General features: G+C 42.0%; 1 protein-coding gene across 1 annotated transcript in view; it reads left to right on the top strand.

Moving 5' to 3' along the window:
* Nucleotides 1-2423: 2423 nt before the first annotated feature.
* Nucleotides 2424-14567, top strand: part of LOC131592612 (transcription intermediary factor 1-alpha-like) — a 55759-nt gene continuing 43615 nt past the window's right edge. Inside the window, exon 1 of the mRNA XM_058864228.1 lies at nucleotides 2424-2923. Coding sequence (XP_058720211.1) covers nucleotides 2518-2923 — 406 coding nt within the window. The 5' untranslated portion in view covers nucleotides 2424-2517. The remainder of the gene's footprint in view (nucleotides 2924-14567) is intronic.

The raw sequence follows: 14567 nt of genomic DNA, 5'->3' as shown, positions 1-14567 counted from the left end.
TGGGACACTGCCTCACGGGGATCATCATTTGCAACAAAGCCTCTACTCAGTTCCTTCACAGGATGATCTTTGTACCATTACACAGTATTGCTATTTTCCTGTGTTGACATCTGTTAGAGAAATAGTTCATACTATAATAGGTAGTTACAGAAACTATCTATTTTGATGATCGTATGACTTGCTGTTACTCCTCACAAATGTATTATTTACTGAGTTTCTGATCATGTTTGCTCTCAATACTAATCAACCATTCTTCAGTTATTGCCTGTTCCTCAACAGACCCTTTTGAATGGCATTTTTGGTAATTTTCACCTTGCAGAACCTGTACCATCCTCCTTAAGCTTAATTCCGGAACCCATTTCTTCATTCACACTTGGCATGCTCTCAGCCTGCTAGCTCCTGTCACAATGGATTGTTAGCACATCATCATAGGGGGAGGGCAGGAAAGAGGACTACAGCACTCTCTCCTACCACTTGATGCCTCTTAGTGAAGGGACAGAGGCAGCTGGACTGGGAGGCAGGAGGTGTACTTCAGGAGACTGCTTCTGGAGGCATTTTTTCCCTATGTGTCGGCAGGTCAAGGGGTGTGAATGTATGGCTTGTCCCCTCCACTGATATTCTTAATCAGAGAATGACACTTCCCTCTTAACAATTCCTCATTGTAAGGTCAAATCCGTTCCTCCTCCCCAAAACAACCTGTAGTATTGTTCTCCTGTTACCGTGATAAATTATGCATGTGAGACATGCTGAATCATGACAACGGCCCTGTACACGGTTGTTCCTTGTGCTGAAGAAATCAGTATTTTGTCATATATAGGTTTTCTATGGTCCTATTTATTACAGGAGTGATGCTAGGGTCTTGATGAAATTGCAAGGAAGTGGGAAGTATATTAGGTGCTCTGGGAATTTAAGCACAGCTGTCTGGAATATTCTGAGGAGCTTGCAACAGTTTATGGTTGATCAGCAACCAACTGTAAGCAATGCTTTGTATCTGCATGCATGCTTCATAGAAGCTCACAGAATCATAGAACAGTTTGGGTTGGAAGAGACCTTAACTATTTATCTGCTTCCACCCCACCCTACCATGGGCAGGTCACCTTCCACTGCACCAGGCTGCTCAAAGTCCTGCCCTGATAGATAACACAGAATACATATTTTCAGTTCCCCAGAAGCTCCTGGATGGAGCTTAAAGACCAACTAACAAAAAAAAAAAGATAAAAGCATGTAGAAGTGTGCACACAGGATGATAAACATAGCTGGAACCAGTAGATAAACAGATAATGAGGAATATAGTGGCTTTTTGGGAAAATTATGTAAAAAGAAGCAACAGCGCATGTCCTAAGACAAGTCCAAAGAAAGGTCATCTGTAACATTGGAGGCACTTGGTGAGTACAAACAACTCTCTAGGAACATTAAAGGACTTCCAGTAGGAGGCAGTTGCGTGCAAATTAGTTCTATGAAAAGTGATGTTTATGTGTTAACCAGAAGTATACTGTAATCAATATGTATGATCACCATGGAATCAATTCCTTGTTGTACCTTCTGGACACACGTCAGATTAACAGAGCTATCCTGCTGATGTGTCCAGCGCTGCAATAAAGAATGCCTGCTGTCTGATACTCAAAATTCTGTTAGGAAGTTTGTTGTGTATCTGATTTCAGTATCAGTTCAACATTGCCTTGAACACTTCTAGGGTTGGGGCATCCGTAATTCTCTGTTCCAATGTCTCACCAGTGCAGTTCTTAAGGCCTTTGATTCAATAAAATGCTGTGTCTAAACAAGAATTGTACTTTTCTGGTTTATCTTTTTAATTGTACCGATCACCAATTAGCTTCAGTCAGGTACCGTGGCTGCATGTGGTGGTATTGCTGTGATCTGCCAAGCCAAAACTTACAGATTCCCACCTGCGCATAGGGCAGGGAGAAGGGTGACCTCTTTTAACACCCTGTCCAAGGGACAAAGACTCTCACAGAATCACAGAATGGGTCAGGTTGGAAGGGACCACAATGGGTCATGTGGCCCAACCTCCCTTCTCAAGCATGGTTATTCTAGAGCACATGGCACAGGACTGTGTCCAGACGGTTCTTGAGCATCTCTAGGGAGAGAGATTCCACACCCTCTCTGCGTGACCTGTTCCAGAGCATGGTCACGCACATACTAAAGAAGTTTTTCCTCATATTCAAGAGGAACTTCCCGTCCTCCCTCTCACCGGGACAGCTCCAGGCGGCCGCCCAGAGGAGAGAGCGCGGTCCCCGGTGCCGGGGAGCGGGCGGGGCTCCCGGGGCGGGGCGGGGCTCCGCGGCGGCCGGGCCGGTTCCCGCGGGGCGGGCGGGGCAGTGCTCGCCGCACGTAGCGGGGGCGGGGGCGCGGTCCCGGCGGGGCGGGGCAGCCGCTGCCGGGGCGGGCGCACCAACACCCGCGGGGCGGGGGCCGGGAGGCGGCGGCGGCGGCGCGGGCGGGAAGCGGCGGGGCCGCCCCGCCTCCCTTCGGCTCTCCGGCGGCGGCCGGCGCAGGACAATGGAAGAGGCGGCAGCGGCGTTAGCAGCAGCGGCGGCGGTGGTGGCGTCGGGGGGGCCGTGCCCGGCGGACCGACCGGGGGCAGCGTCAGCGGCGGCGCCGCTGAGCGGGGAGAACGAGGCCGAGAGCCGGCAGGGCCCGGCGGAGAGCGGCGGGGACGCGGCCCCGCTCAACCTGTTGGACACTTGCGGCGTGTGCGGGCAGCCCATCCAGAGCCGGCGGCCCAAGCTGCTGCCCTGCCTGCACTCGGTGTGCCAGCGCTGCCTGCCGCAGCCCGACCGGTACCTCATGCTGCCCCCCGTCCTGACCCCCGCGGCCGCCGCCGCCCTCAAGGAACCGCCGCCGCCGGCGGCGCCTCCCTCCTCGCCCGTCTCTTCGCAAGCCTCACCTCTGCACTGCACGCCCAGTAAGTGACCCTTCTGCCGTACCCCCTGCCTGGGGGTGCTGTCCCCTCCACCCCGCAGCCCGGAGGCCTGTAGGTCGCGTTTGGGGGGACGGGGAACTGTGGGGACCGGGTGCCGTGGGCGGGGTGCGGGTGCCCGGCCGCGGAGCTGCCGGGGCACGGAGCTTTCGGGACGGGCGCTGCTCGCCAGCGCCAAGGCTGGCGGCGGGGTTCTGCTTTGGCTTGGTTTGTTTTAATCGTTATTTTTTTAAATTTCCCACCTCGGAGGGAAGGCAGAACTATTGTGCTTTCCCAGGACCTCTCTGTGTGGATGGAGAGAGGCGGTGAGAGCCGGCCTCCCGCTCTGGGCCGTGGGTGCGGGGCCAGGCAGCCCTTCTCGGGGGAGCCGGCAGGCTTTGGCCCCCGGCCGGCGGAAAACCTGAGCACGGGCTGATAACGAGGCACAAAAAGGTAGCGAGAGAACAGAGTTTTTTTGAGTGATGTTTCTCCGCGTGGAGCGCGGCCGGAGGGGAGTCCGGCAGGTGTCATCCGCCGTGCGCGGAGCTCGGCGGGGAGCGGGGCGGCCGAGCACTAATAACAACACTTGTCCGCGCCATGGGCAGCCTGGATGGCTCTGTAATGCATTCATGCACCACTTACTTGCTAATTACCGCGCCGAAGGGAGAATGCCGCGAGGAAGTTTTGTTAAGCTCGTGTACTGACATAGTAGCCTGTGTCAATGTGTTTGAAAAGTACGTATCTCTGTAGAAGATATGGAATAAACTCCTCCAGTTTGAAACTACTTTCCTAATGTTTTTGATTTTTTTTTTTCCCTACTAGCCCTCTTGGTGGATCACTTAGTTTTGTTAAAGGCAATTTTGTCTTAGAAAAAAGTGTAAACAGGCATCCTGTAGTGGGAGCTGGTCAAGGTCTCGGAAAAACTTGTATAGGAAGGAGGAAGTGTGATGGAAATCGAGCTAATCCATAGGTATTAGTGGAGGTTATACTTGCTGGAATGTGTCGTGGGGGCTCAGGTGGAAAGGAGTAGCTCCAGGTTGACCATTCTTAAGTCCTTTAAATGGACTTTAGGAAAACTTCACCATCCTGCCAGAGTTCTGACCAAAGATTACCACTTGAATACGTAAAGTGTTTGCAGCAATTCGTAAAGGAAACACCCTCTTCAGAGAAAGAAATATTTGGAACAGTTAAATATTCGCCTCAGAGTATCTGAGAAACTCCGAAGTATGTTAACAGGATATGCTGAGCCTCATCATCTGTGTGAATGTCTGTGTTAGTATATTCATTCAGTCTTTAATTTTAGCATGTAAAGTATGTCCTAGTCAGACTGCCTAATCAAAAGTTATAGAAAGGGAAAGTCTGTGAGACCCAAAGCCTATATACTTCAGCTTGATTGATTCAGGACATGTTATTGTTTATATGTCTATGAGTAGAAATGGGAAATTCTGCATGGGAGGAACAGAAAAACACGGACTGGAGTATGATGAGATATTTCAAGATGAGATTCTTGTGTTATAGATACATATTCTATTATTGGCTTTTTGCAAATATTAAAAGGAATGTTACATGTATAAGGTTAGAAAACTTTGTTGTATTAATATAGTTCCTTCTATTTCTGTTATTGATGAAACTTAAAAATAGTGGTATAATACATATATATGTTAGGCTGTGGCATGGTATTAAAATAAAAAAACCTGCTTTAGTTCATGTAGCCCAGAGACTGCAAAGATAGTTAGAAACCCCCCTGCGTTTTTAGATTATCTTATCCAGATGAGGACAGAAGTGACCAGTGCTCCAAGGGAGAAATTAATTGAACCTCTGTTATCAGAGAGTGTGAAATTCATCAGAGCCAAGAAGATTGATCTATTGGGGAGGGGCTGAGATAAAACTAAACAAAGGAACACTAAAACTTAAGAGGAATGTTTGAATCATGTATGAGAATTTATGAATATGTAATAGGGTTCTGTTTTTAAAGGACAATCCTTTTTTAGTAAGGTGTGCTCTCTTGGCTGAATGCTGAGGCACCTGCCCATATTTGTACATTTTATTTTATTTCTATCTCCTAATTGTCTTTCTATTAAACTTTTAAAATTTTATTTAAAAAATATGGGAACCTCGTTTTTCAGACTTGGAAGTAGGAAAGGGCATAGATACAAGCTCAGAACTTTTTGCAAGGTAGTGTAAGAGGCAATAGCATCATTGTCTTCTGAGATCTGAGGTCATGAACAGCACAGGTCCATTCCCAGATGTTCTGTATATATAGCAGAAATAGGGATCTGTAGCTGAATGACAAATGAGATGCATCATAAGAATTAAAAGATTAGTGCTGTTCAAACATCTGCTTGATAATGAGTCACAGCAATAGTAAACTTGTAGCTCTGTTCCCTCCTTTTGATTGTGAGTTGGTTCTGTATGAATGACTTTCACAGTACATACTCCTCATTCTACACATTCACTGACATACTGTATTTTTGGTGACAATTATTATTACCCTATTCACTTTTCTACCAAGCTGCTTTCATGCTTCCATACTAGAGTGCATTGTCCAGTAGGAAGAAGAAACTCACACTCAGCTTGAGGCATTTTTTATATCTTTACTTATCATGTGTTTGCCCTGGTTAAAATGACACAGACTGTATATTAGCTAGCTATAGCCTGACTTGGTGAAGTGCATTGTCTACTTTGTTTTCCAGCTGGTACAAAAAAAAAACAACCCTGTGAATTCGAAGTTAGGATTGGGAAAGAACCCACCTGTTATTGTCCAAAGCTGATTATATAGAGGAAATTTGTTACAGCTGGAGGAGTTCTTAAATTCTAAGATGGTAGGAAGGACCAGAGTGGTGCAAAACTGTCACCTCTTCTGGTAATATGTTGTACAAAATGCTTATGAGGAATGACATGAAGAAATAAACTGAATAATATAATCTCAGAAAGCTGGATAACAAATTACTCTTATGATGTAAATTATGAAATTACTATGACTAAACTGAAGAAACAAACATCAAGGAAGCAGTTTTTGCTGGAAGGAATGTCCTGAGTAAGGAACACAATAGAATTGCAAACTATGAAAATGTCCTGAGAGATAAGTAGACAGGCTGCTTATGCACCAGTGCTGAGCTCTTGAGTTGCACAAAAAGGAGCCTGATGAAAGATTAGTAGAATGGAGCCTGTCTTGAACAAAAGAGAGAATATGATCTGAGAAGTGCTTCACCAAACTAGCCTTGTGTGTTATATGAGTATTGAAATTAGCTGAGAAACGGGTAGCTGAAAGAGGTTGAGTTCCAAGTATAATCTGGAGATGCTTTTTGTCTTCATTTAAACTGTTTCCAAGAAGAAACATTTGTTCACTTTACTAAAGTATGCCTTCAACTTGCAACATACAGAGGAGTTGATTAGTTTGCTCTCTTTCTGTGAAGATTCTAACAACTAATTAAGGAACTGTGAAAGAAAGGACTTCAAGCTTAAAGTGAATTAAGAATTCTGGAACTGCTCACTTGAATACAAGATTCAACATGGACAATAGCAGACAAGTGGCAAGATATGCAGAGGAATTTCATGTGATAAATGTTAACTAGTACTCCTCTTGTAAAGGCAAATCGGAGGGGCCAGTTGGCATGGATATATTCTATACTGCCACATGCACTCAGTTTTGAAATAGAAGAACTGTGGAAAAAAAACCCTGGAGTTTCTGATTTCTCTACCATTCCTGAAGTTGGAGGTGTTGAAGAATCATCAGTGTGTCAGACAACAGTGATTTTAGCCCTGGAGAGTTGATCATCTGCTTTCTGAATGTCCAGTGCTAGCTTATTTGCTATAGGTGAGAATTTTGGTGTTGCATTGCCAAAAAATGGATTGTCATACAGAGCATTATGAGCTGCAGAGAGTGCTGAAAGAGCAGCTCTGTAAATGTGACACTCACTTGTGAGCAAGTATCTATGGCTACCTCTATTAACCATTTGGCTATGTTCATGTGGGTTTTCTTTTTGTTTCTCAAATGGCTGTTCTTTACTGTCCAGTTGTGTGAGTTACAACTGGAGCATACACAAAAAAAGGCTGTTATTAAAAGTCTGCCATTTGCCCAAATTTTGTCTGGGCTGCACTTCAGTCAGTGAGTGACTAGTGGCCTGTACTTAAAGGGTGGTGTTTGTAATGTGCAGACCTCCATAGTACTCTTCTGGAATCTTCAAATGTGAAATAGGTACATCAGAGCTGCAAAGTTAGAGATCAAAATTCTATTCCTTCTCAAAATTTTTAAAGTTTCAAGTAGCCTTGTTTGTTCTTTGTCATGAATCTATACACAAAATAGACTTGGAACTGGTGCGGAGAAATACTTGTGAATGGAACTGCATAGCAAAGTTTTATGCAGGCATAATCATGAAATCTTACCAGTGTCAGTGCCAAAACAGTAGAGGGAAACTTTCTTTTTCTGTAACTATTCTGTAGCAAACCTGTTAACAGACAAATTTATATGAGGCTGTTAGAAGCATATAATCTTTGGACAGTCCCATGATCTAAATGCTTGGGGAGTGTCTGGAGTAACATTTCAAATATGTTCAATACATGCTCTTAATTGAGGAATAAATACTTCAAAATTACTAAACAAGGATTCAGAGATGTTCATGTTTCAGGTTGTTGCTTCCCAGAAATATTTGCTTGGCAGTAGAGTTTGAAGTTCTCTGATGATGGAACAAAGGCCTTACTCTGGACATCTCCTCACATACGCGGATGGCAGCTACTTTTTTATGTACCACAGTCCTTTTACAAATAGCTTCAAATGCTTTCAGCTTCTCATCTGATCTTTATATCTGGACTTTTTGATGTCATCACTTCATTTGACCTTGAAAATACAGCTTTTTAACATCAACTTAAATTTTATTACTTGTCTCTTTTCTTACTTCCCTCCTTTAGCTGGATAATGATTGAGACCCTTATTAGTTTGAAGGCTATAATAACTACATTTGAGGTTTCTTATAGTGAAGTTCAATTTTTCTTTTATGTCTTGGTAGTCTAAGGAGACTTAAGATTCTTTTTCTAAATCTTCTGCTACAAATGATTATTTCCATTCTATCCTTGATATTGCCACTTGCTTAAAGTGAATTCTCTGCATCTTTGCCATTACAAAGAGTCCACGTTTTATTCGTGTGGCTATACACTCTCACTTTCACAAACATCTATGCATCCTTTTCACATGGATCATCTTGTTTCTGCTGTGATGCATCAAGAAGTGAATTGTTTAACCTCCAACATAAGGACATTTGGGAGTGCTAATCTTTGGAAATAGTGTATGTCATAGGAATATGTATAGGAAAGATATGTCTAGTTTTCATTCTTACTTGGATTTATGCTTACCTTGAATTGAAAATTCCCAGAGCCCCAGGGATTGCATATGTGAAATACATTTAGCATTGTTACAGGTGAAATACAATATTATTGTTTTGACACCCTGCAACGGACAAAGCTCTTGGTTAAAAAGTTATGAAGCTATTAAAAGCTTAAAATATTAATGAACTACCTAGAGAAATTTCTTATTTTTCTAGTTATAATACCCTTCTTTTATGAAAAAAGTATGCTCTCAAGATGTATGCAATGGGATATGATACTTATTGTACTAGTGTAATTTGAAGTAGGGATATATTTGCCAAAAGTTACTGCTTTCTCTTCTACTAGGAATTTCATAAAAATCTGGAGGCACACCTATGCAGCCTTTATTAAGGCAGGCAACTGCATGTTGTGGAAATAAACTTGAATCCTGCTTGCTCTGATATATGATTAATAGATGTAATAGATGTTTATTGTCTTATGTACGCAGAATAGTATTTCTAGGATAGTTTGAATGCATTTATGTTCTTGCTTCTTTCACACATAGAAAGTGGGAGATTGAAAAGCTGAAGCCATCAGGAACCTCAGTTGAGTGTTAGAACAACTGCAGTTACCAAGCTCATTCCAATTGGAAGCCTTAGAGAAATTAGGCTGTAGAAATTATCAAAATAGCTGTGTCATTGTGTGAAACTTTCCAGATGATTATTTCTATCCTCAGAGGCCAACCTAGCTCTGTTTCAATACCAAATCGTCTTATAATGTCTCTGGTAAGCAATTAGTCTTTTAGCAGTGGAAAGGAATTTTAGATCATAAGGTGAAAGGATCATAAGAACAGCATATATATACTAATGTATTAAAAATTTTCAGGTGTGTGTCTAATGGAAAGTGTATTGGGGTTGTTTTAATGCTTATAATAGAGATACCTCTTCAGAAAATGTCGTGTCTGAAGAGCAAGGGAAAACAGTGGTGCATATGTTCATGAAGAGGCAAGTGTAAGAATGTTTTTGTGGGCTAGCTTATTCCTAGGAAAAATGTCCTGAAGAACTACTCAGTAATGCAGCAGGCTTTTAGCTTGGTCTCCTGAATTCCATGAGTACTACAAAGTGACCACGTTCTCTCAAGTTCACCCAGTTTGTTAAATTTGAGAAAGAACTTTTATTGAAACTCTTGATTCTGAATGTAGTGTTGTTAAAGAAACTTATCTTTTGTGCAGGAAAATCTTTATTCCATTATTGTGTGTGTTTGCTAAGATGCTGTAGGAGGAATTTCCATATTATTTAGTGGAATTTCCCAGTAACTGTAAACTTGTAAAGCTGGTATTTTGCCTGTTGTATCTAGTCTAAAAACAAGTCAGGGGAAAACCAAAAGGAACTTTAAGTGAATTCTAAACAGCACTGTATTTCAGGGTGAGTAACTGATTAGGTTAAAAAATCCATTATTTCCAAAACTGGGAATTTAGACTTTTAAAAGATTTTTGCAGTAAAATGAAGTACTTTAATACCCTAGTGCAGTGTTTGACCTTGGATGGATGCCAGATGCCCATCAAGGCTCCTCTGTCACTCCCTCTTGCAACTGGAAAAGGGAGAGAAAATGTAACAAAAGTCTTGTGGGTCAAGATAAGGACTGGGGAATCACTCAGCAATTATCATCATAGGCAGAACAGATTCAGTTTAGGGAAATTATTCTGGGGAAATTATTGAATTTATGACCAATCATAATCTGAGTAGGATGATGAGAAGTGAAAGCAAACTTTAAAAAAACCTTTCCCCCACCCCTCCCTCATTCTCATGCTTAACTTTATGCCCAATTCACTACCTCTTCCCTGCTCAGTGGCTCAAGGAGACAGGGATGGGGACTGTGTTCTGGTCATCACATGATGTTTCTGCTGCTCCATTATGGGGTCCCTCTAATGGGATACAGCTTTCCACAAATTTTTCCAATGTGAATCCTTCCCACGGGCTGCAGTTATTTACACACGGCTCCAGCATGGGTCATTTCCATGGGGTGCAATCCTTCAGGAGCACTGTTCCAGTGTGGGTCCCCCAGGGGGTCACAAGTCCTGCCAGCAAACCTGCTCCAGTGTGGGCCTCTCTCTCCATGGATCCACAGGTCCTGCCAGGAGCCTGCTCCAGCATAGGGTTCCCATGGGGTCACAGCTGTCTTCAGGCATCCACCTGCTCCAGCACAGGGTTCTCCATGGGCTCTGCTCCACATGGTCTCCATAACACACTGCTCAGGCAGGGTTCTTCAGGTGCATATGGCCTGAAGTGTGGGTTGTGGGCCAGTACAGATGATCCCACCGAACTGTTAATAGTATCAAAATCTTCTACTGGAGTTACTATTTTAGATTTAACTTTTATGTGCTATAGCAGTTTTCTGATGCATTCTTTTTTCTTTGGCAAATTTAAAGGTCACAGAAAAAGATGTTTGTGTAGAAAAATTCCAGTGATGCTTATAAAATTCACCTCAGCAATTAGGTTGCTATGAAATTGTGTATGTTTGAAGTACTTGCACTTCAAATGTGCTTTGACGGTGAAGGTGCCATAGTTGAACTGACCAAATTATCTACTTTTTAACCTACTGGCCAGAGAGTATGTGTAAAACCATAAATACCATCAAAAAAATCATGAAACAGTTGTGTAAAGTAAGTAAGAAAATAACATCGTTTTTAACAGGAAACAGTCTTGTAAAATCAACTGTGAAACTGAAGGTTGAGCCAAGGAATGTCCCTAATTACTTGATACTGTCTCTCCAGTGATTCAAGTAAAGGCTTATTTGAAGCTTTTATGTGGGAGAAAATTGCATATTACCTTACATACATTACTAATATGATAAAGGACTGATGTTAAACAAGGTTTCTAGTTATTTTTGAAGTTTATCAGTGGGCTATGGGAAAAGGATGACAGTAAGCAAGGCTCAGCTCAGCACCCATGGGTTTTGAGGGCCCTTGTCTGTGGATTTGGGTCATGGAGACATCCTCATTTCAAAAAAGAAATCTGCAACTCTAGTGCTTAGTCCTCTGTAAGTTAGAGTACATGGACAGGGGAAATAAGACATTTGCCTTCTGAATGTAGAAAGATTTCTGCTTCTGATTAATAACTAAGTTGCCACAGGCAACTCACTATTAAAATGGAGAGTTTCCCTTTCAACTGTAGTCCCTCAAGTGAATATAGTGCAATTTGAATAAAACAAGACTGTAGTGCAAATACCCTTTGAACTAAAATGATTGCCTAATTTGAAAAGTGACTGTATAATTTTCCCAATGAGCTAACACATCTGTCTGGACTGTAGGTCGTAAAAAAGAATCAGGACTATTTTAACATACATGTTGACTTGGATTTCCCCCCCCCCCCCCCCCCCGTATTTTCTAGGATGGCTACATGAGGTCAGAAAGTATCTATTAAAACTTACTTGATTGACTTAATTTGTTTCTGGGCATGTACTCTAGAGTCTGAGCATGGTCAAGGATGTATGAGCTAAACTAATTGTTGAGCTAATGCTATAATCCAGCCCTCACACAAGTTCATGTTGTGCTTAGACGGCTGCTGCTGAACTTGCTATGTCAGGATATTTGTAACACTGATGCTCTTAGGGGAGGGAATGCTGGCAGCTGCACAGGGAATGAGTAGGTGGAAAGAAAGAGGGAGAGAGCTGCAGCACTGCTGGGACTGGAGAATGAGACATTTTAAAGTGGGAGCAAGGTTCTAATTTTAAATGCAAGGTGCAGTGCCTCGACAAAACAGCCCAGCACCAAGTCTGTTACCAGAAATAAGCAGTATGCAAAATTGTCCTGAACAGCAAAAGTGTGAATTGAAACACATATATTTTTCTGACTTGGACTTTGCTTTAAAATGAGTAAACTAGTTGCTGAAGTAATGTAGGAATGTAAATTACATGCTCTCCTCACCAGTTGGTTTAAGGAGAAGGGGTAGCAGCTTTGAATTTTCTTTGCCTTTGGAAAAACTTTGATGACTTGGAACAATTGTTTCAACAGTTTTCAAGTAAAAGTTAGAATTCATAGCATTGCCAGCTAATGGTACAACAGAACACCATTTTAGTCTGAGGACAGTAGAACAGAACAGTACAGCCTTGTAGAAATAAAGGATGTAACTTAGGCAAACAGAAGTCATGCAAAAGGTAAGTAGGATGCCAGCTCAGTTCTGCAAGGCTGAAGTTATGGAAAACAATCATATTGTGCTTACTCAAAAGTGGGGGTCGAGGAACAGCTGCCTGAAAAGGATACTGGACATTGAAGACCACTGAAAAAGACCCCCAAAGAATCCCGAAAGGACTCTCACTGATAAGTGACTATATCAAATAAAGTAATACATATACATCAAGTAAATGGGGATAGCTAATGAATATGTCATCAGTGTTTATGATGAAAACCTGTTTACCTGACACTCAGGGCACTTGGTTAGAGGAAAGATCCTCCAAGTGACCAGTGCATTGTAATAAAGAGTGCCTGTTTTCTAATACTCAAAACTTGTTAGATAGTTTCTGTCTGGCTGATTTCAGTATCACAGCCTCAAAGTGATAAATTAGGGTAGTAGGTAACTCATCGGTTGGACACTGAGATAAAAACAGTCTATTTAGCAGATAAGCTTTGTTGAATGAATGTAGAGCTGTATAATGGTGGGTAGTGTCCCTTAGCAGGACCTCAGTAATGGCTAAATATCTGGGAACTTTGAAACCCTGGGGGTATCGTATGTCTGGATTATAGTTATCTCTTTTTTATGTTTACAGATTCCTACCTTTCCTTGCTTAAGCAGTTTGTTTTCAGCACTCAATAGTTCTGTTCCTTATTTGCTTTTATCTTGTTTGGGGGCCTCTCATCACACATTAGCAGCTATTGTTTTCACTTGTTTTAGGTTATGGACTGTGTTGAGTTTACTAACTACAGACTACTTGGCCTTCAGTAGTTCAGTTTTATCTTCCCATTGGAAGTAGGGAGAAGGGACAGTGAGGGTATAACCCACTGGCTAGCATATCTTGGAAATTGCTGAACTTAGGAGTACTTAGATTGTTTAGTTTAATCAACTGTTAAAGGAACTTTATGTCCTTTGAGGAGCTCTAAACTTTCCTTCAGTCCCTTCTCTATGCAAGATACTCAAATATGGTTTCAGAGCTGATGTGTTAAATGTTACGTGAGTAAGTATTACCTCAAAACAGACACATAGAATTCTTTCCTTGGATAAACATAGGTGGCATTCAGATAGTTTATCTGAATGGCAGTCCAGAGATGCTAGCAGCTCCTTCTTCAAATATTGCACTCCAAGTTGTTAAATGGAATGTTTATTTTCTGCTTCATAGCAAAGGCAGAGTCCAGTCTTGTGAAAGAGTGTGCAGAAGTTTCTGGAATGGAACATGTGGGAAGACCTGTGGGCTTCCCTCATCTAGCAGTGAATTTTAAACAAAATAGGAAAGAAAACAGTCTTTATGTTTGTCATAACTCCTATAACTACCATAAGAATGACTTGCAAGTATTGCTTTTATCACTTGGTTGATAAGTATTTGATACATGGCACTGGCACCATCAGTAAAATTGTGTGTGTTTTGATGGATCGTGCAGGGAGACAGTACTCTGTTGCCTTTTCCTTTTCAGAAATGGCTTTATAGCTGGACTAGACACAAGTTAGAAGCAAACCCATGATTTGTGGTAGCTCATGTGTCTTCTAGATTATCAGAGACATTGACACTCAACAGAGCCAAAGATCTCTCCTCAAGATAAGGATTCTAGAAGCTGTTTTGGCAAAACGAAGATGATTTTGTTTATGGGTATTCCAAATGGATTCAGTTGACAGTCCTCTTTGCTGCAATTCCACCCCTTATGCAAGAGCTGAATGTAGTCTGGATTCTTTAAAAAGCTAAATGCTAGTCTTGTATCCTTTAAAAGTCCATTTAGCAACAGCATTATTGTATTGTGTTCCAATCTGATTGTATGTATTGTGTGGAGTTTTTTTCCTTTTCCCGGCTCCCAGTTCCACTGAGAGGAGGTCAGATTTAAAATGGTTTCCTTTGGCTGCCTTTTTGACTGATGTAAATTTTTGAGAATATAGTGTAGGTGTTGTAAGCTGCAGGATGTCTGGCTTCAAACTTTAGCTAGAGTCGCTGTTGTTCTGGCTTAAAGTTGTGGCTGGTTTTTGCTTTTCATTTGTCATTATGCCAGACAAGAAGATTAAGAACCACAATGCCATGGTGGAACCCTTGTGATTATTCCTTAAAAATAAAGAAGGAATAGAAATACAATCCTAGTTCATTCCCAAGCTGTTATTGAATGCCAAGAACTTAATTTTCAATCCTTTGAGGCAGTATGGTGCAAGAAGTGGAA

This window comes from Poecile atricapillus, chromosome Z, assembly GCF_030490865.1.
Source record: "Poecile atricapillus isolate bPoeAtr1 chromosome Z, bPoeAtr1.hap1, whole genome shotgun sequence".
Classification (NCBI taxonomy): domain Eukaryota; kingdom Metazoa; phylum Chordata; class Aves; order Passeriformes; family Paridae; genus Poecile; species Poecile atricapillus.
This window is presented reverse-complemented; position numbering and strand designations above follow the sequence as displayed.